The 19,470-nt window shown below is 38.2% G+C and overlaps 1 protein-coding gene across 1 annotated transcript in view; it reads right to left on the bottom strand.

The window, feature by feature from the left end:
• Window positions 1–19,470, bottom strand: part of MCC (MCC regulator of WNT signaling pathway) — a 222,491-nt gene that overhangs the window by 187,076 nt on the left and 15,945 nt on the right. Inside the window, exon 2 of the mRNA XM_059833295.1 lies at window positions 15,066–15,313. Coding sequence (XP_059689278.1) covers window positions 15,066–15,313 — 248 coding nt within the window. The remainder of the gene's footprint in view (window positions 1–15,065; window positions 15,314–19,470) is intronic.

Raw genomic sequence — 19,470 nt, forward strand, 5'->3', positions numbered from 1 at the left:
CACATTCTAAGTTAATAGAAAAGTCAGAACAGAATCCAGAGCTACAGACTAGAGCAAAACTCTTAAATCCACCATGCAATCATCAAACCGTAAGTAATCATCCGTAATGCCACCCTATTAGTTTGAAAGCTTTTCCTTTTTATGAGCTAGTTCTCTCTCAAATATTCATTAGCATTCTAAGTGAGTGTCTACTAATCAGTGGTTATTACTGCTTCAGTACAATGCCAGGGAGAAACAATAAACTATATAATGAACTATTAGGAGAATGCCTCCCCGTTGCCAAGAAAGTTGAAGCTGCAAAAGTGCAAATAGAAAACCAGCCAGAAGGGAAGCAAGACCTAATCTGTAGCTTTAGGTCAACACTCTAACACCCTGTAAAGCAGTTACGCATGACAAACCAACTTATGAAACTCAGAGGTGGCTTCCCTGCCTTTCTGTAATTAGAATATGCTAGTCTTAAGTAGAAAATAACACAAAACACAAAAGAATTACATTTTATACTAACGTAATTACCATGCTTCATTACCACAGGTACAGGTAACAATTAAAGATTAATTCAATTACTTTTACACCAAAAGCATGCACCACCATACTTAAATCTCGCTACATGCTGCAAGCTCTCCAACAGAGCTGAAGTAAGACACTGCTACCAGCAGCATTTTACATTGTGTGTAGCGTACTATGACAAGTGACTCTGCACAATGTTAGGTACCTCTGCCCTCTTCTGGCGACAGAGTACCGTACAGCAAAAAAATCAGCAGCTCACTGAGCTGAAGCAGCAGAAATGTCTCAGGAGCCTGAGGGAGACAGAGGATCAGTTCTGCATCTCCCACGCTTGACAAGAACACGGGAAATAACTCTTACCTGCACAAGCACAGCCACAGCATTGAGAGAGCTGGTTACATCATACAGATACTCCTCTTTTTACAGAGCTAAATATGGCACATCTTTCAACAGAGTACGTGCACTAAATTTCCATTACTCAAACGACATTGTTCTGCAAAAGAGCTTTCACATTCAATCAATTAACAACAGAAGCCTTGCTGAAGACCCAAGTGGCCTTCATAGATTGCACCATCTGCTATCAGATCGGAAACACTTACAACACTCAGCTGGCTCCGAAGTCACCTGTCAGTCACAGTTGGATCCAGGGAAGATTGGTTTTTTATGACTGTATTGTGACCGTATTTTTAACCCAAGTTTTCCTGAAAGTTCAACTCTGTACTCCTAGTTTAAAACATACATACTAAAAATGCAAGGAGAGATGACTGTTACAAAGGAAGGCCTTTCCAGTATTTTACTTTGACTTAACCCTAGTCTCTAAATTTACCCAGTATTTTTCCAACAGATTCCAAAACCGTCTGTTAAGATGCTGTCCTCCTGGGTCGTGCAGCTTTCAAGTCTCAGCTCTGCAAGGAAACTCTGGAGTTGTCAAAACTGAGATTTCAGTTGTAACTGAAAATTCAGTCAGAATTTAACATACAACTCTTGTCTGTTGCTGTAATTAACATACAACTCTTGCTCTTACAGTAGTAATCAGAAAGAAGGGGTCATTACATATGATGGCACACCAAAAGCTGATGGCTGACCTGGTAACTAGGAATCTCTAGTTCCTAAATCTGTATTTAACAGTTAGTCTTTACAGAACTACACATATCCCATAGTAGTTTTCCCTGTTGCTCTACACTTACAATCACATAAAACATGAAATTTCTGTATTAAATGAAACAAAATTATTATCATGAAAATTCCCAGGTAATAAGCATGCTGGAAAATTGATGTTATTACAACTACTAAGCAGAAGAAAATAAAAACCAACTAGTTGTATCAGCTGAGTAATGTAAGGGCGTATAACTGTTTTCAAATTAAATAAGTAATATTTCAATTCCAGAGTAAGAAAGTTAAATCAATCCTTTTTGGACTGAAGGGATATATCAGACTTCTCTAAAAGTGCAGTACAAAAGCTTCTTTTTCTACATAAGGTCCTACACAAGTATTCTTTTAATTGCCTTCCTATTACTATTAGCACTTGCCTGTCTTGACCTGTAAATAATTCTGGATGAAATTCATGTTATAGCAAAAATTCAGTACCTAGCAGGAACTTTTTGTTTCTAGCCTTTTGTAGAGGAGATTAGTAGTAAAGCATCTGAGTATATGTGGATCCATTAGTAGCAGTCAGGTCAATCACAGCAAGGCAACCTGAATCTCGTCTGAAACATTTATTTAAAGATTCTGTCTTTTGCAGATTTTCCTGTTCATTTAGTTAGCCTCAGCTCTTACTTACTTCCTTACAATTTTCAATTCAAAATTTACATATGATATCACATTTAAGAACAACAAAGGACAGTTTAGTTTGATGACACATAGACATACAAGATTCCGTAATCACAGATAAAATTTCAGTTGGTGAATTGTACCAAAGCTGTTTAAAGTGACTTTAATCAATTCCCTTGACAAAGACCACTATGATAGGATACGCTGTCCATCTGCATTTGGACTTCTTGCTAGTTTAATCTTCCTTTAACAGCTGCAAAGCTCTCAGTAACAGCACAGACGTCTGTGAAAGAAAATGGTATTTCATCTTCTCTACTAACAGTTCACCTTCTGCCTAGAAGGCTTGTGCTTGGCAACAGAGAAGCAGGTGCCTACCGTAACTACAAGTCTACCCATACAGCCAGGCTTTTTGGTTTGGTAAAGGTCAACTTTACCAGGCTATGTTAATGGACCAAGCATTATGTGATTTCTTCTTTGCTCACAGAGTAGGAAAGATAACCCATCAAGATGGTAGGGTGCTGAAGATGTATTAGTTGTTGAAAGGATCTGGGATATCAGGAAAAGTGAGGTACTGTAAGATTAGCCCTGTATCAACTTCTCAAATGAGTCTGGCTTATGAATGGAAACATGAAGACCGTCACCAATGTAACACACTATGAACACAACCAGCCTCTAGGTCACATAGCTACACCTCACTCAATAAGGAGAGTCTTAATAGCAGAGATCCAAAGCTTGATCACTGTTTTCCATGAGGTATCAGTGATATTTAGTTATTTAAACTTATTTGAGGAACTCTGATATTTAACACAGAATATAACTTATGTGTGCATTGGGCACAGCTCACAGCTGCTGGTAGAAATGTCATTCTAGAATATGATTTTACTGCAGAGTGGGCAGAAAGTTAAGTCCTCTCAGTTCTGTGTTAGCCTCTGGTCTCAAAACCTATTTCAATCAGCCATGATTTTGTAATCAGAAGTTGCATAATTATTTTCAAACATTTTCTTCATGCCTTACTACATGTATACAACAATTCCTGGAGATATGGTCCATCTGATTCTACCATCTAATTTCACACACGAGATCACTCAAGAGGCATAAACAGGTTATGGATTTAGGCAATCAGTGACTCTGCAGTTTTCTAAGGGGAGCCAGACAGTTCCTCTCTTTTCCGCTTCCATTTTGTTCAATATTCAAAATTCACATTCTGACTGACTGAAGACAGAATCCTTCTGTATTCCAAAAATTACCAGAAGAATGGCTATTTTGCAGCATTTTTTTTTTGCTAATCTTTCATTAACGAGTTAAAATGTGACAACCTATCAAAAAGAGTGGAATTTTGAACGCTTGTTCTATTATTCAATGAAGGCAACAGGGAGATTTGCGAAAACCACTAATCATTTCAAAGCTCCCTACTACCTTCAGTAATAATGGTTTCGGAGGTAGAGCACCACTGAATGAATGGTCATTTTGCACTTAGTAGTCAGCTGTGTAAGATGTCAAGGAGTAGGCCTAGCTATAAAAAATGGGGGGTTAGGGCAGGAAACCAAGAGGAAATTGAGAGTAAGTCTTTGGACATTCAGACATTCAACTCCCATAAGCTGATGCACAAATGACAAGGGCCAAATGCACTTCAAAGAAAATTTAGAAGTTGAAGAGAGCTCTGATTGCTCAACCAACATATGAAGTACAGTAGATCAAAACAACTGAAAAGAAGCTATGCTCCAAAGAGGGATCAACTTTATACTAAGCCAACCTGACTAGAGAAGTGAAAATTATAGTAATATTTGGAGCTTATTGAAACTATTTCCATTCTTTCCTACATAACATCACGTGTCTCCATAACACCAATGTTCTCCATAACACATTAGAAAATCCTGCTGTAAGTGATATTTTTTCCCAGAAGAGTGATAGGAAACTAATGAGGAAGTGGGGATAGCTTTTTTGTTCACAGTTCTGGTAGAACTGTTTATGTCTGGAATGGAACCTACTTAAAACCTACTTAAAATCACAAGATAACCACATATGGCTCTATGCAAGTCAGGAACCACTCCCATACAGGAATCAAAGACCAAAGGCTCCAGCTTCACCTTCCATGGATACCACCCGGTACATGCCTGACGCCTGTCAGCTACAGCAACTCTTTTCTATTTAACAGGAAACACACTTTAAAACCTATTTATTATTTTGTATCAGATGACAAAACAATATGAATGATAGCATGGCAACAGAGTGATGATAATAACCCATGCACAGGTGGGTGAGAATGTTTATTTAAAAATACAGAAAGCTGTCTGTTAAACATCCATTACAAGTTCTAGGAGAATTCAGAATAGAAGAACTTTTCTTTTTTTGGAAAAATTCTGCAGAGGCTTATTTTTTAAATGCATTCTCAACTCGGCATTCAGTCCTAGAGAAAGTTCTCATCAGAACTTTTTGCAACTCTTCTCCAGTGACCTAGAAGTAAATAATTTGCTATGGGAGTAGCAGTTACGGGAAATGAGGAATCTCTTAAGACAAGGGTCTGTGGGATCACTATCTAGGTCTTGTTCCTCCCATCATACCCTTATCTGGTTCGATGACACTGCATAGAAGATACTGTGTTAAGCTATGTTATTTCAGTCCTTTTCTCATTAGGATTGGAAGTGAGGATAACAAGCTCTAAGGGAAGGAAACCACAGCTATAACCCACCCTGACTAACTAAGGCAACTTACTCCATGGGAGAAATCTGTTTCATGAAATTAGATCTAAGAGGAAAATTGAATCAAACCAATCATTTTTGCTTTAAAAAAAGAAAAGCCTTGGAATTCTCAGAAAGACGCATCTGACACCTTTGGTATCTTTTGTTTAGATTTAGTGTTTTCTAAACCCCTCAAAGAGCAAAAAGCTTCAGAACATTTTGATATTATGCCAAGATAAGCAAGTATACTTTGAAAGAATATGAGCAGCATTTTATACGCCTTTACTAGTACTAGGAACATACAATACAATACATATGCTCGATAGCATTACAGAGATCACAAAAACACTCATCAGTGTCAAACAAATGACCTAATAGAACATGTTTTGGGCATGAAAATATGACAAAGAACAAATGGAAAAAGAAGTCAAGATTTGACTGAAAGAGTAAAATTATTTGCCTCTGAGAACATATAAAACTAATACTCACAATAGACAAGAATTCTCTTGTAGACATAACTCAGTAAAATAAATCTTTTCCAGTAATGTTCTCAATGCCCACCGAAGGCTCATGCAGTTTTAGGTGCGTATCGTAAGTGTAGTATGTATGCCAAGTGCAGTCAGCTCACGCTTCGTCTCCCCTGTCTCCCTGAACTACAGTTATAACATTTTCACTTTCTACTGGTATGTTTCTTCAAATCATCACAAAACCTCAAATGTATTTCAGGTTCACTGAAGTATCCTCAATATTGGTACATTCAGAATTTAGCAATTCTGGAATTTTGTGCTGCCAGACTCACTATAGGTTATACGTATAGAGTAAATCTGGGAAATAACTTGAATGCACCTTTAAAGAAATTAGAACAGTTTGAAACTTAAGCAGCACTCTCACCTGCTAAAGTAATGCTAACTTTTCTTTTTTTAGGCTTTTGCATTTTGATTTTTTACACTCCATGACATATTTTTCTAAGCAGATTTTTACCAAGTATAAAAACTACCTAAAATCTTAAGAAAAATAAACTGAATGCCTACATGAAAATTAAGACAGATAAAAGAATGAGCTTGCCAAGAACAAAACCATAAAGTAGACTGTGGTGGGATGACTTTGGCTGGACGCCAGGTGCCCACCAAAGCCACTCTATCACCCCCCTCAGCTGGACAGGGGAGAGAAAATATAGCAAAAGGCTCATGGGTCGAGATAAGGACAGGGAGAGATCACTCACCGTTACTGTCACAGGCAAAACAGACTCAACTTGGGGAAATTAGTTTAATCTATTACCAATCAAAATCAGAGTAGGATAATGAGTAATAAAACCAAATCTTAAAAACACCTTCCCCGCACCCCTCCCTTCTTCCCGGGCTTAACTTCACTCCTGATTTTCTCTACCTCCTCCCCCTGAGTAGCACAGGGGGATGGGGAACGAGGGTTGCAGACAGTGCATCACACATTGCCTCTGCCGCTCCTTCCTTCTCACACTCTTCCCTTACTCCAGTGTGGGGTCCCTACCATGGGAGACAGTCCTCCATGAACTTCTCCAACGTGGGTCCTTCCTATGGGCTACAGTTCTTCAGGAACTGCTCCAGCATGGGTCCCTTCCACAGGGTGTAGTCCTTCAGGAACAGACTGCTCCAGCGTGAGTGACCCCCCATGGGGTCACAAGTCCTGCCAACAAACCTGCTCCAGCATGGGCTCCTCTCCATGGGTCTACAGGTCCTGCCAGAAGCCTGCTCCATCGCTGGCTTCCCACTGGGTCACAGCCTCCTTTGGGGATCCACCTGCTCCAGCGTGGGGTCCTCCATGGGCTGCAGGTGGATATCTGCTCCACCGTTAACCTCCATGGGCTGCAGGAGGACAGCCTGCCTCACTATGGTCTTCTCCACAGGCTGCAGGGGAATCTCTGCTCTGGTGCCTGGAGCACCTCTTCCCCCTCCTTCTTCACTCACCTTAGTGTCTGCAGAGTAGTTTCTCTCACATTGTCTCACTCCCCTCTCCAGCTGTAGCTGCGCAGTTGTTTTTCCCCTTTTCTTAAATATGTTATCACAGAGGCGCTACCACACCATCGCTGATGGGCTTCGCCTTGGCCAGTGGTGGGTTCATCTTGGAGCTGGCTGGCATTTGGCTGTATTGGACATAGGGGAAGCTTCTAGCAACTTCTCACAGAAGCCACTTCTGTAGCCCCCCTGCTACAAAAACCTTGCCATGCAAACCCAATATGTAGACAATCGAAGTTTGCATCAGGTAACTCATTTCTTATAAAGCCTTGAGAAAGTAAACATTTAGTGATGTGTCTAGTAAAAGCAAAAAAGTTTCTCTCATTACAATTTCCCAGTCATGCAACACAGCTTTGTGGATGATGAAGCTGGGCTTGTTAAACCATTAGCCCAAGCCATGCATATTAACAAATGTTTGTGGAACTTCAGTCAAATTACCTTCTTCAAATTTATTTCAGTTACTGTAGAAATGCATATCTGTAAACTATCATGCTTTCAGTACTTGCCAGCAGATTGGTATTGGCCATATAGGAAATGATGGAACAGAAAACAAAAAAAGCACACTATCCATGACACCTTCATACACCTGTCCTTGAATCTGAAATTATTTAAGATTATCGTTGAGACATTACAACCATTTCCTCTATTCAGACACACGAAATGGATGATGGGAATGACTTATCAACAGCCTAGAAACCAAGGTCTCCTAGAACCCGGTGTTGTTCAATTACCAAACTAAATTTTGCTGGAACACTGACGGCTAAACAATTGCATTGTACTAAGATTTCATTGGAAGTTTATAGTAATGGAAACAATAATCCTTTTTCCCCAGAAAATTAATAATTTCTAGTAAAAAGGGGTGCATATAGTAATAGGGAAAAGGGCACAAAACCTGAAATCTTACAGAGGCTAGGTGAAGTTCCAACATACCTTCCAAGTACAGTATTTGCACTGTATGTACCCTACTTTTGAAAAGTTATTTTCCCTCACATGGCAATTTTTTCTGTATGTGAACAATCAGCTTCCCCACAGATATCCTCCCCTCAAGACAATGTCAATTTGGATCTGACTTCAATTCATGTGTACCAAAGCAAACAAATACAACATCCTGAATTTGTTGTCTGTCATTGTCATTTTGTTGCTTGCTGTTTTATGAACCATAATGTGTCAGATCTACACTAGTGATACTAGAAGTGGGCAGGGAAAGAACACGTCACCACATAAGTCAGGAGAGGGTAAGCAGAAATCTGCCGCGATTCAATCCTTGTTTTACAAAAGCTAGAGAGTGGGATGTAGCACAATGTCCATCCCTGAGCCAAGTGAAGCATGGCATCTATGAAAATCCCAGCTGCACCCTTTTGGTTTCTCAAGCTTATCACAGTTTATGTAGAAAGTATAAACTGGGACAAAAGTGATGCTGTAATCCAGTTCCATAGTCCATATGACAAGGCACAGCTCCATGTCTTGCCACTGGAGTTGACCAAGAAGCACAGACAGCAGCAACGTTACCCTGGAACAAGCCAGATCTGTGGTGCTCTGTAGAGCTGTGTGGTTCTGAGAAGGCCAAGGGCCAGGCTGCAGCTCTAGCTATATGCCTGTGTCTGGGCCAACCATTCTATTGACTCGTGGTAGCAGCAGCTATCAAGACGGGCAGCTTCCTGTGTTCCCCCTGTAGGCATGCTTTGCCCACTGGTCTGTCTGTCTTCCCCCTTCCCTCCAATTTTTAAAGCTATTTGGTAATTTCAAAGACATTTGATAATGGTGTCAAAGTCTCAAATATACTAAATTCCTGTAAGTTCTATGGAAGGCACAGATATGACAGACTCTGTTAGTACTCCTGCTGAGAAAAATAATGCAATGTGATGCAATGCTCAGCCTTGATTAGACGTAGTAGGGAAAAAAAAAACCACAAACCCCAAAACACACATGGAAAGAGGAGGTTAGGAAACTGAAGCAAAGCAAAAAGAGTTTGCTCATCATACAACAAAAGGGTAATCTGTGCTAGTCCTGGCTGCAGGACACGGTGAATGCTAAAGACCAGCATGGGTTCAGAGACTTAGTTCTGTAAGACAGTATTACAGAGGGAAGGAGCCAATGCATGTGTGAACAAGTACAACTATCTCTAAATCAAAGTCCCTGAACTGAAATTTAATAGGGAAGCATCATTACATGTTCACCCAATTCCTATTATCTTCTCTGACCATTTGCTTTTCACCACTCTAAGAGACAGGATACTTTTTCAGAATAACCTCTGATCTAATGCAAATTAGCTGTTCTTACATTTTACAAATATTCAGACCATAAGAAAGCTTCAGCCAAGTTTGTTGCCCTATTAGACACCAGAGAATCCATTCTGCAGGGATGACTTCCATCCTTTGTAGATTCACTCATGTTTAACATATACTATACATTGCAGCTTTAATAAGATTAGTCAGCTGTCAATTACAAATCCCTTGGAAACCCTGTTTCATTTGTTCTGCTGCTAATAGCACTCTATGTTTCTAAAAAAATAAATAATAAAAAATAATTACCTATATTCTGCTGCTTTGCACAAAGATAGTGGTATCCAAAGAATATTTAAAAGTAATAAACTGAACCACTCACAGTTAACGGAGATTCGTATGTAGTTAAATTTGGCCTAGCAGATCTTCACAGCTTTTCCAGTCGAACAAATCTAAGGTAAAACTTTGCTTATAAATCTCAAGAAAATCTGCAGCACACCTTTGAATCCATATGGGCTCTGTAGTTTTTAATTAAATATAGCATAAATAAATGTAATCACTGCATCAGTTTCTTGAAAACAATTTATTCGCAGTAAGATCAAACACGGAATTAACACAAAGCAGAAGTAATGATTTTTTCAGCCGCAGCTGGCCTGCCTCTCACGTTTACCCATAAGCTTAATTTGAGGCTGAATTTCTACCATGCCTTTGATTAATTTTCATGCTTGATCCACAATGTAAATAAATTATCATATCAAATTTTCAAGGAACTTATTTTCAGTAAAGAGAACAGGGGAGTTGGCTATGAATTAATTACTAACTACCAACCCACAGTGAAAGATTGCTTATGGACTTTGGTATTCATAACTATTTATCCAGAATATAAAATCAGATCAATAATACATGCAGCTTTCAGTGGGACAGGAAACCATTCACCTGTCTAAAGAAAGAATTTACTAATAAACAGTACCATTTCCTGATCATCCTCAAAAACAATGGGTACTAGAAATAGACTGTTCCTAATCATGGGAAAAAATGGCAATTTGCTAATCACCTGTAAAGAGCTAGAAAAATCTATACAACATATAATATAAATAATTCTAATTCTAGCTTTTATGTAAGGCATATAAAACTATAAAGCACTGAAAAACCTGACAGAAGCCACAACTGTTCAGGTAACTTCCTGCCTTAAATCATTAGAGGTGTAGTTCTGCTGTATTATAGGCTCTCATTCGCCAAGCAATCCACTTCCATCACTCACTAGATGATTCACACAGATTTATTGTACCCATCATGGCTTTCAGTCTCCACAACTGGAAATAGGACCCACAGACCTGATCAGTCCTACTGAAATTATGTATTAAAGAGTCAGGTAGCATACGGTCACTGCAAGACTCGAGAAACACTTTCAAAAGTTATTTTATTAATTTTTATTATATTTTAAATAATGTCAGAAGAACTTTGTTAACAGAGTTAACACATTCCATTTCACTTATAGAAAAATTACTGATTATTACTTGCAAATTATTGTTAAAGCTCCCATTGACAGTAATAGTGTAGGGTAAGAACTACAATACATTATAATAGCTTTGAGTTGCTGATATCCAAGCAGTAAAAAGCACCTTACTAATAACTGGAAAAACGTTTTTCTTCATGCATCTGAATAAAAGATTAAACTGTTAAATCTATACACTCATTTGATTGTCAAGATGGTAGATATGGATGCAGGTTTGGCTTACTGAGCACATATACGACTGGGTATTAATAAACCTGAGTCCTGTACCTTGACTAAAACAGTCAATCAGTTTCCTTACTTCTGCATCCCAACTGAAAACAGGAATAGAAACATTTGTTGGGCACAGTTGGGCAAAATTATTAGAATAACGTTATCAATGATAAAAAATTATGGATGAGAGGAAGTTCAATAGTCATTGAGATGTAATTGTTTCTTAGGACCTTTTTTCCCCAGTTATTTTCTTTATAATGAAATGCAAAAATTATAGGTAGCAAAGATAATCTTTTCTTTAGATATATGCATACATTTTTGCACTCTTTGTTAAGAAATTGTGAACAGCTACAAGAAGAGCCTGCACAAAATGCTGTCTGACTGGTAATCTCAGCACAATTACATACAAACTGGCAGTGTAAAAACATCCATGACAGAGGCTGGATTCCTTTGCTTCATATCACCAGGACCCCTGCTACTCAGTGACAGTCAAATGAATTTTGAAATTTTGTAATTTATGCACCCCACATGGATACATGATAACAGCTTTCAAGGATTATCAGCAGCTGACACATTTTGTAGAAATAAGTCTTGAAAAAAACCCTGTGAACTATCTTTGAAAATAACGTTTATTAAAAAGTGTTCTTTGTCCAAAAAAAGAAGAAAGATACACAAAAAAAAGAGCATCCACCAAGTTTATATGTTTAAATTTGCACATGATGATGTCTCCTGTCTTAAATAATGTTTAGAAAGCAATAGGAAACAGTCAATATAACACATCAACTCTTTGATCACTAATGAGTACATGTGAGCCCTGAAAGACATGAAAGGCCTGAAAGCATACGCAGATCATAATTCAAGCTTGGCTGCAAGTATAATTCCTCAGCTCTCATTACGTTCATACTCTGTGCAGTGTTTATACCACAGAAATACATTACAGTGGTGTTTCCTTGCCTCTTCAAAAAAAAAAAAAAAAATATCTGTAGGACATCTTGAACAGTGCTGTCACAATGGTTTACTTTTACAACCAAAAAAAAACCAGTTGCATTCTAAATGCTCATTATTATTATTATTATTATTATTATTATTATTATTATTTCCTCCCGTTCTGTTTTTTTGTTTACAGGGAGGAGAACATCCATATGTTCTCTAACTATTAAAAAGTCTTACAGAGTCTGCAAAAGTCAAGGCAGGACAAGTACAAAACCCATGAATTCCCTATAAGTTTAAAAACACAGTACAAATAGTCAGGCTTCATCTGCATAGAGCGAAATATACCAAGGCAGGAAATTCAAAGGTGGATTTAACTTTTGAGAAAAAAATTATGAAAAGATACATGAATTCACTCACCAACTTTAAAAATGCATTAAATTACTCTTGTACAACTAACAGAAATTGGAAAATAGGAAAACAGGGTAGGGATAGAATGTATATGTTAACAAATTTGAATGTTCATCTATGGATATTTTTTTGGCAGCAATTAAAAAGATTTCTTTGTGGGATACATTTTGAGACTGTAATGAAGACCTTTCTCCAGTAAAGCTCAGGACCTATCTTTTACCCTTGATTATTACAAACCATAGTTATAAGGCTGGTTTCCCTAAGAAAGAAGATTTTAAAATCCAAGTTGCCAGAAATCTGGTCAGCAAACAGGGAAACTGTCTGCCCTCAGTCTGGGGGCAGAAACAGTTTTCTGTTTTGCAGTAAAAACCAACAGTGGCAGCATTGAAAAAACAGCCAACAGAGGCAGAAGATAATCATATGAGCTAAGGAACACACACCATCCTTAATCCCATAAAAAAGACATTAGGCACAATCTTGGTTTTGAACTGTTGTCTGATATGGCTTCTGAAAGAGATTCATGGACTGTAAATGCAATTGAGCCAAAGGATTATGAAGATTCAGTATAGACAGTGATGGAGAAATGGGCATAGAAACTACGGAGTTAATCATCTTGCAATTCAAGAGTATATATGGAAGAAGGATAAACAGAGGAAATGTTAACAACAAAATACCACTATGACAAAATATGACTATGAAGCAGTGAAAGAGATGATCTAGAGAATAAACAGAGCTATGAAACAGATTTGCTATGCTGAGAAGTGAAAAAGAAAAGCCAGTGAGCATGAGATGATGGCATGGTGAGGGAGAAGTGCAGTCAATCAAAAAAGCAAGAAAATAAGGAAATCATGAAGCATACAAAGCAAACAAGGAAAATCTGAATGCCTGAGATGACCAACCAAAAACATGTGCAGTTACTAGAAGACAGAGCAGCATGCTAAACCCACCCCCCAAATAAACAAATAAACAAACACCAAACACAAAAACAAACCCCAAAACGAACACATGACCAGTTTTACATTATAGGAGACTAACTGCTGAAAAAATAAAGACAGGTGTGATTGACCAGTAAACCCCTACTATGGAAGAAGGCTCAGAGGAGACAGGCCAGGGTAATGTGTCCATGAAGCTCAGGGAATAATGCAGGGTTTTAATGATCACAGCTGTTGCAAAGAAACTGACCTGATTTCAACACCAAAGGGATCGGAGGGTGGTCTTTGTTTAGATAAACAGCTATCAACAGCTGAACGAATCAACTGGTGGTGTGTTTCCGAGTGCATTGAAAAAGTACGAATGTCTCCCTGAGTTAGCCAGGCCAACATAGGGGAGGTGTATACGCGGCTCAGCCCAACATAAAGACTATAAAAATGTAAACAACTAACAAAAGAATTTAAAAGAGAGTGATGGCGTTGAGCTGGCTTCAACCCACATATGTCTTCCTGGTGAGACTGGGGACAGCCAGTGTCGTAATGGTCAGCATATTAAGAGAGATGTTGGGAATAATGTTGGTATGATGATTGAACTGTGTATTGCAATTGCTATATTCTGCTATGTGTAACTTGCATTTGTACCGTGTTTTCAGTATGTTTTGTATCACTCTGCTAAATCAGAAATCCCATGTAACATCAACTATCTTCAAATAAGTAAATCTGATGTTAAACACGACACCCTCACGCGTGGAATATCTAAAAGAACCTGGTCAGAGAGAACTGGTCTCTGACAGGTCAATTACATGAGGAGCCAGAACACAGCTAAGCAAACTCTCCAGGAAGATGTATGAAGTATATCTGACTGTAAAAAATACTCCTAACTTAATTTAGGACACATGCAAAGAAAGACTGTTGGGATGACTAATGGAGGATCTCACGTTAAAGAAGTATTTTAAAGAAATCTAGGCTCACGTAGTCTAAACAAAAGGTTGAGAGGACACAGCTCTAACTAAATACAATCAGAGGTTGATGGCCTTCTTCTGAAGCATGGACGTAGGTCAGTTCCAGATCATTGGCCAGCAGTCATGTTTAGCTAAGTATGCAGCTGCTGTAGGGAGCTAGAGCACTGACAACATCCCAGCTTTTTCCACAGTACATTGCATTTTGGGATATCTGACCACAGAAGCTGTGTGCTCTGGTCTCTTGCAACTTTTACAGGGTGAAAAGAAGCATTTTGTAGTTGTGAATATTTCTGATCTAATGCCAGTTGATCACAGTGCTATCAAGGACTGGACTCGATGATACAGACAATCCCTTCCTACATCCCATGTTCCTGTACATGGCATAGCAAGGGTTTTTTTCTTATTTTTGTTTTTTACCTGGGTGGAGGGAGGGCAAAAGGAAAGGAGAATTTTTGTATTCTCTAAATCACAAGGCACTTCTAGCACTCAGACCCCCAGCTAAGTGGAATGATTTTTAAAGCATCCGAGAAACATCCACATTCCTACAGTATATTACATCTGAAAGACAAAAGACAAAGATTATTTCTCTCCTAATTTTTAATATTTCTAACTACCTACCTGTCTGGGCTTTACAGACAACAAAGAGCTCACTGGATCTTCAGTTACCAGCTGAGCTCTGCAGCTCTTGTCCTTTCAAGAAAGATCACTGTCTTGTGCAACTAGGGTTTTTAGAAGAGGATGTTCTGCACACATTCTAGTCTACACACCGACGACCAGACTGCATCAGTTACAACAGCACTCTAATATATGACGAACTTATGCCAAAACATATTCACAAAGCCCTTTAGAGGAAATCCTGATGACAGTAAAATTAGTAACAAACCCCCCGGAGTTTACCTTTTGTTAAATTACATCAACAGGACATTTAAAAGTCATACCTACCTAAACTGTTATTGCTGCTAGTTGGCCAGGAAGCTATCCTATCCCTTAACTTTTTCTTTTTACAAGAGTCATTCGATTTCACAGAAAGCTCCACTTCCTCCTTTCTGATTTCTCGAACGAGTTCCATGCGGCACTGACTAAAATCCTGGAAGGAAATTTTTCCATTTTCATCTGCTCCCAGCTGGTGCATGATCTCCGCGACAGACTCCTCCATATTCAGCTGGCGGCACACCATCAGCAAGTCATTCCTAAGGATATTTTTAGAGGGAAAATGGGGGCAGGGGAAGGATGGAAGTGGAAGAAAGATTGGAAAAGTGGGAACAGAGAAGAAAAAAACAACAATTTAGTTTAGAAGAAAAGGAATACTAACTCTGTCTAGTCTGGAAATGCATTAATGCACAGACATTTAAAACCAATGAGCCAACTACTGGTTTTGTTAATCCAACAAAGTAACTATGAAGTTGGCAAGAAATTACAACACAGAAAGACTATGGAAAAGAAGGGAACATTTTTCTTTAAGTGTTAACCTCTATTTTCATGCCATTATTAACACTTCTAGTAGAGACGGACACAAAGGAGAGCTGAATCCTGCTGTTCATCTTCACAGTATCTTCTGAAAAGGTGACATAATAAGAATTTGAATAATTACCTTCTGACTAGATCAAAGGCTACTTAAATTTCCATTTTACTCAGGACAGGCCAAGGAAATTTCTTTTGCCACTGAACAGTAGTAAGCTAAAGACGAAAGGACAAAGAAAACAGCAGAAAAGAGAAACACTATTCCAATTAACTGGCTTCAAGCCTGTCTCCAAACATTCTGACTACAAAACCCTCTTAAGAAGCTTGCTTGTTCCAATTGTTTAATGAAACCCACAAAAGGGGGAGGAGGGTGGTACTGTAAAAAAAAACCTTGGCACTGACTGCAACTGGCCAAAAGACAGCTGCAACCAAATCAACATGGAAGATACTTACAGCATACAATACATTTACAAGTTTATACAATGTGCTTTTAGGAGAGATGCATGCAAGTATCCCTAAACATACTATCCAGGCAAAAAAAAAAAAGAAGTCAGCAACACTATGACCAATACCATTTTCTATTTTATGTGAAGACAAGAACCTCAAGAACATACCTTAGGCTTAATTTGGAGTATAACACTAGTTTCAGGACAAAGTATTCTGAGGGTTTTGTTCCCCACCACTCTGTCTTCTTCCTTTGTCAAAACTGAGTTAAGATTAAGTATTTTGAAAGAATTCTCAATAGTAGCATTGGCAAAAAAAAAAAAAAAAAAAAAAATCAAAGCTGATAACTAAATAAAGAAAGGTGAATAACCATTAACAAGTCTACTCAGGGAAGAACAGGAAAGAACATATTGGATGTTAATTGGATATGAATTAGACAAACACCCGATATTCTCCGTCAGTGGTGGATGTGCAGCTCAGTGAAATTCCTCAGTCATTTGCTTCATCAGAGACTAGATCAACCCCTCAGACAAGGGAGGGCTTTTCGAAGATATTGTCATACAGTCTTTTTTCAAAATGTAAACCACTGAAAAACCCACTGCTGTTCTGAGGCAAATGCAACTCTGCAACTGTAAACCCAGACCAAATAATCTTCCTGAGCATACAGACAAAGCACCTTTCCAGACGCTCACAGTTTCCATAAACAGCAGGAGACAAAGTTGATAGACTCAGGCCTGCCTCAATCCACTGCTACTCAGAGAGACTCAGCCACCAAAGAAAGGGAGAGCCAAAGACCCTCTTTCATCCTCTTTTCTTCCTGTTCCTCTCCCACCCAGCCTTACCTCACTTTAGAGAGGAAGAGGCATGGGGAGAAAGAAGGAAACGAAACCATGAAACAACTTCTTCAGCAACTGAAGGATGACAGATACATATTTGTCAAATGACAACTAATCACATTTTCAATAAAATGTGGGTAACCCAGTTCAGTCAGATCTAAAGCAACAGCTGCTTTACACTATCAAAATCTTCTTGACGCCCCATTCTCTCCAATTTCAAAAGTTAAAAAAAAAATTACCACTATTTTGCCACTCTCGCACTTCACTGTTTCTTTCCTGCCATCCTTTTCTTAAATACTTTTTGAGTTGGGATTGCATAGTACTACCACACTGATTCATACCACAAATACTATGACTATGTTCTGGCTTCTTTAAAGTGTTGCTTATATTTATGTTGTAAAAAACCTTTCTGTAGGAGGAAGGTAAAGGAAATGTGGAATAATATTAGTATTACGTGAATTATTAGCATATTTAGTAGTATTATGATTTCATTACTAATATCTGAACATTATTCAGAAGGTTTCTATGAAAACATGATACAGTGAAATACCCAAAATTCTTGCAAGAACAGTTTCACTAAAGTGATTTATTATAACAATCAAGGTCCATCTATCCTACAGAAAGAAGTTGTACATGAGGTGGAGCTTTGTAAGTCTGTTCCATGCAGGAATTCCAGAGCTGCCCCAACAGACTTCTTGGCAGACATGTTTACAGTAGAACTGGAGTGTAATAATAATAATAATAAAATTATGACCATGTATTTTAGCAATAGATAAATAAATAAAATCTCCACTTATGACAAGAAATACATTTATTATAAGAGAATTAAATTACATTACATAGGGCAAATATAAGTGATGGACACTTGCAGTTAAAATTTTGGTCACAGTTATGCTCTTAGCTTTGAATCAGGTCAACGAATAGATAAATAAATAATCTTAGCATGGCTCAGTTCCCCATTTTTAAAAATTAAGACAACAATACAAACCAATCTCACAAGGGTGTTGCAAAGAAAAATAAGGATGACAAAGAATTCAAATTTTCACAAGGGAAATGACAGATACAATTAAGCTATGTCTATATGTGTTCTCTTAAACAGAGCAGATGTAGCACCACAGGTTGAGGGACTCCCCAGACGAGTGCTGATTTTGAAATAAGTATCAGGAGAAGCAGTGCAGAGCGATTCTCCCAGGGGTTTCCAGGACAGACATCTGTTGCCCCAAACTCAGAAGAGCCGTTTTGCCTCACAGGGGTGGGAGGAGGCTGTGGCACTGGCGGCAGACCTCACACAGCCCTTCAGCCTCCATCCCAACACAGCCCACAAAGGACAGCCCCAAATCCGTATCTGGTTCCCGACAGCCAAAAGGTGCTGAGCGTTCTCTCCCGTTACGCAAATACGAACTGAATATCATTTGTAGCACCTGCAGCCTGAGAACGTTGCCTGAAGCAACCTATAGAAGCATGAGAAAAGATGTAATGAATTACAAAAAACCCAATAAATTGGAGGCTACTTGAGTAACTGAGGAGTACAAGCACTACTGAAAATGGATTTCATTTACTTGGAGGGCATCACGCAATCTGAAATGACAAGAGTTTTCCTAATCTCCATGTACAAACATTATCAAAAGGATTTTTATTTTTAAGAACAACACTTTCATTTTAGATTCTACAAACACTCCCATGCAGATCTGCAGGAGATTCTCCATGTAAATATCTACATGTTGAAAAGCACAACTAATTGGAACTTCCAGTTGCTTTAAAAGAAAACAGTCTCAAAAACATTCTGAAATGGAATAAATACAAAATACTTGGGAACATAAAATTCCACAACCGGTGAATATGACACCAGAGGGTTCTACTGCAGGTATGGCCCTATTGCTTAATTACAAAACCAAAGAATCCTCTTTTTTAAATGAAAATAACTTCATTTATAAAATAATCCAGCCACCTATTTTGTTTCAACTTTTAAAATTAAGATGACTATAAAAGTCTCTCCTAAGACACCAGTTCAATACAGGCGAAAGCTTATCTTTGGCAGAGAGATGTACATAATTCCAGTACATATGCTTTTAAACCTAATGTTCTCTATTCTGTGGGAGTTAACTGACATCCTTCTATTAACTTCTAGAATATTTGGATCCATTTTTATGGCGACAGACACACAGGAGACAGCTGGGAACAGGAAGTCTCTGTGTTAGAGAACCCACGCAACCCATCTAAACATATCTCAAATGAATTCTCACCTGTATTCAAAGGTAGGAATTTTTCAGAGTCCAAAGGGTTGGGCATTTAAAGCTACTTGGATGCTCTGAAAGTACTAGCTAACATGTAACATATGAACACCTGCCACTCTGTTACAGAACTGTTTTATTAAACACTGTTTTAAGACAAATCAGTATTGCTTATCTTAAGCTGATGAGCACTGGGAAAAAAAAACAACTAGAAGACACAGAACAGACCAAGTTTTCAAAAAAACCCACAGGATTAGAGTAGATAAGAGTTACAGGACTAGTTAGGTTTATGAATACTGTAATTTGTAATATTTTAAAATATTTAGAATGTTTTAGGCTTGGTAAGGCTTAATTTCACTTTTTGTGTCTCATTTT

This window comes from Gavia stellata, chromosome Z (genome assembly GCF_030936135.1).
Source record: "Gavia stellata isolate bGavSte3 chromosome Z, bGavSte3.hap2, whole genome shotgun sequence".
NCBI lineage: Eukaryota > Metazoa > Chordata > Aves > Gaviiformes > Gaviidae > Gavia > Gavia stellata.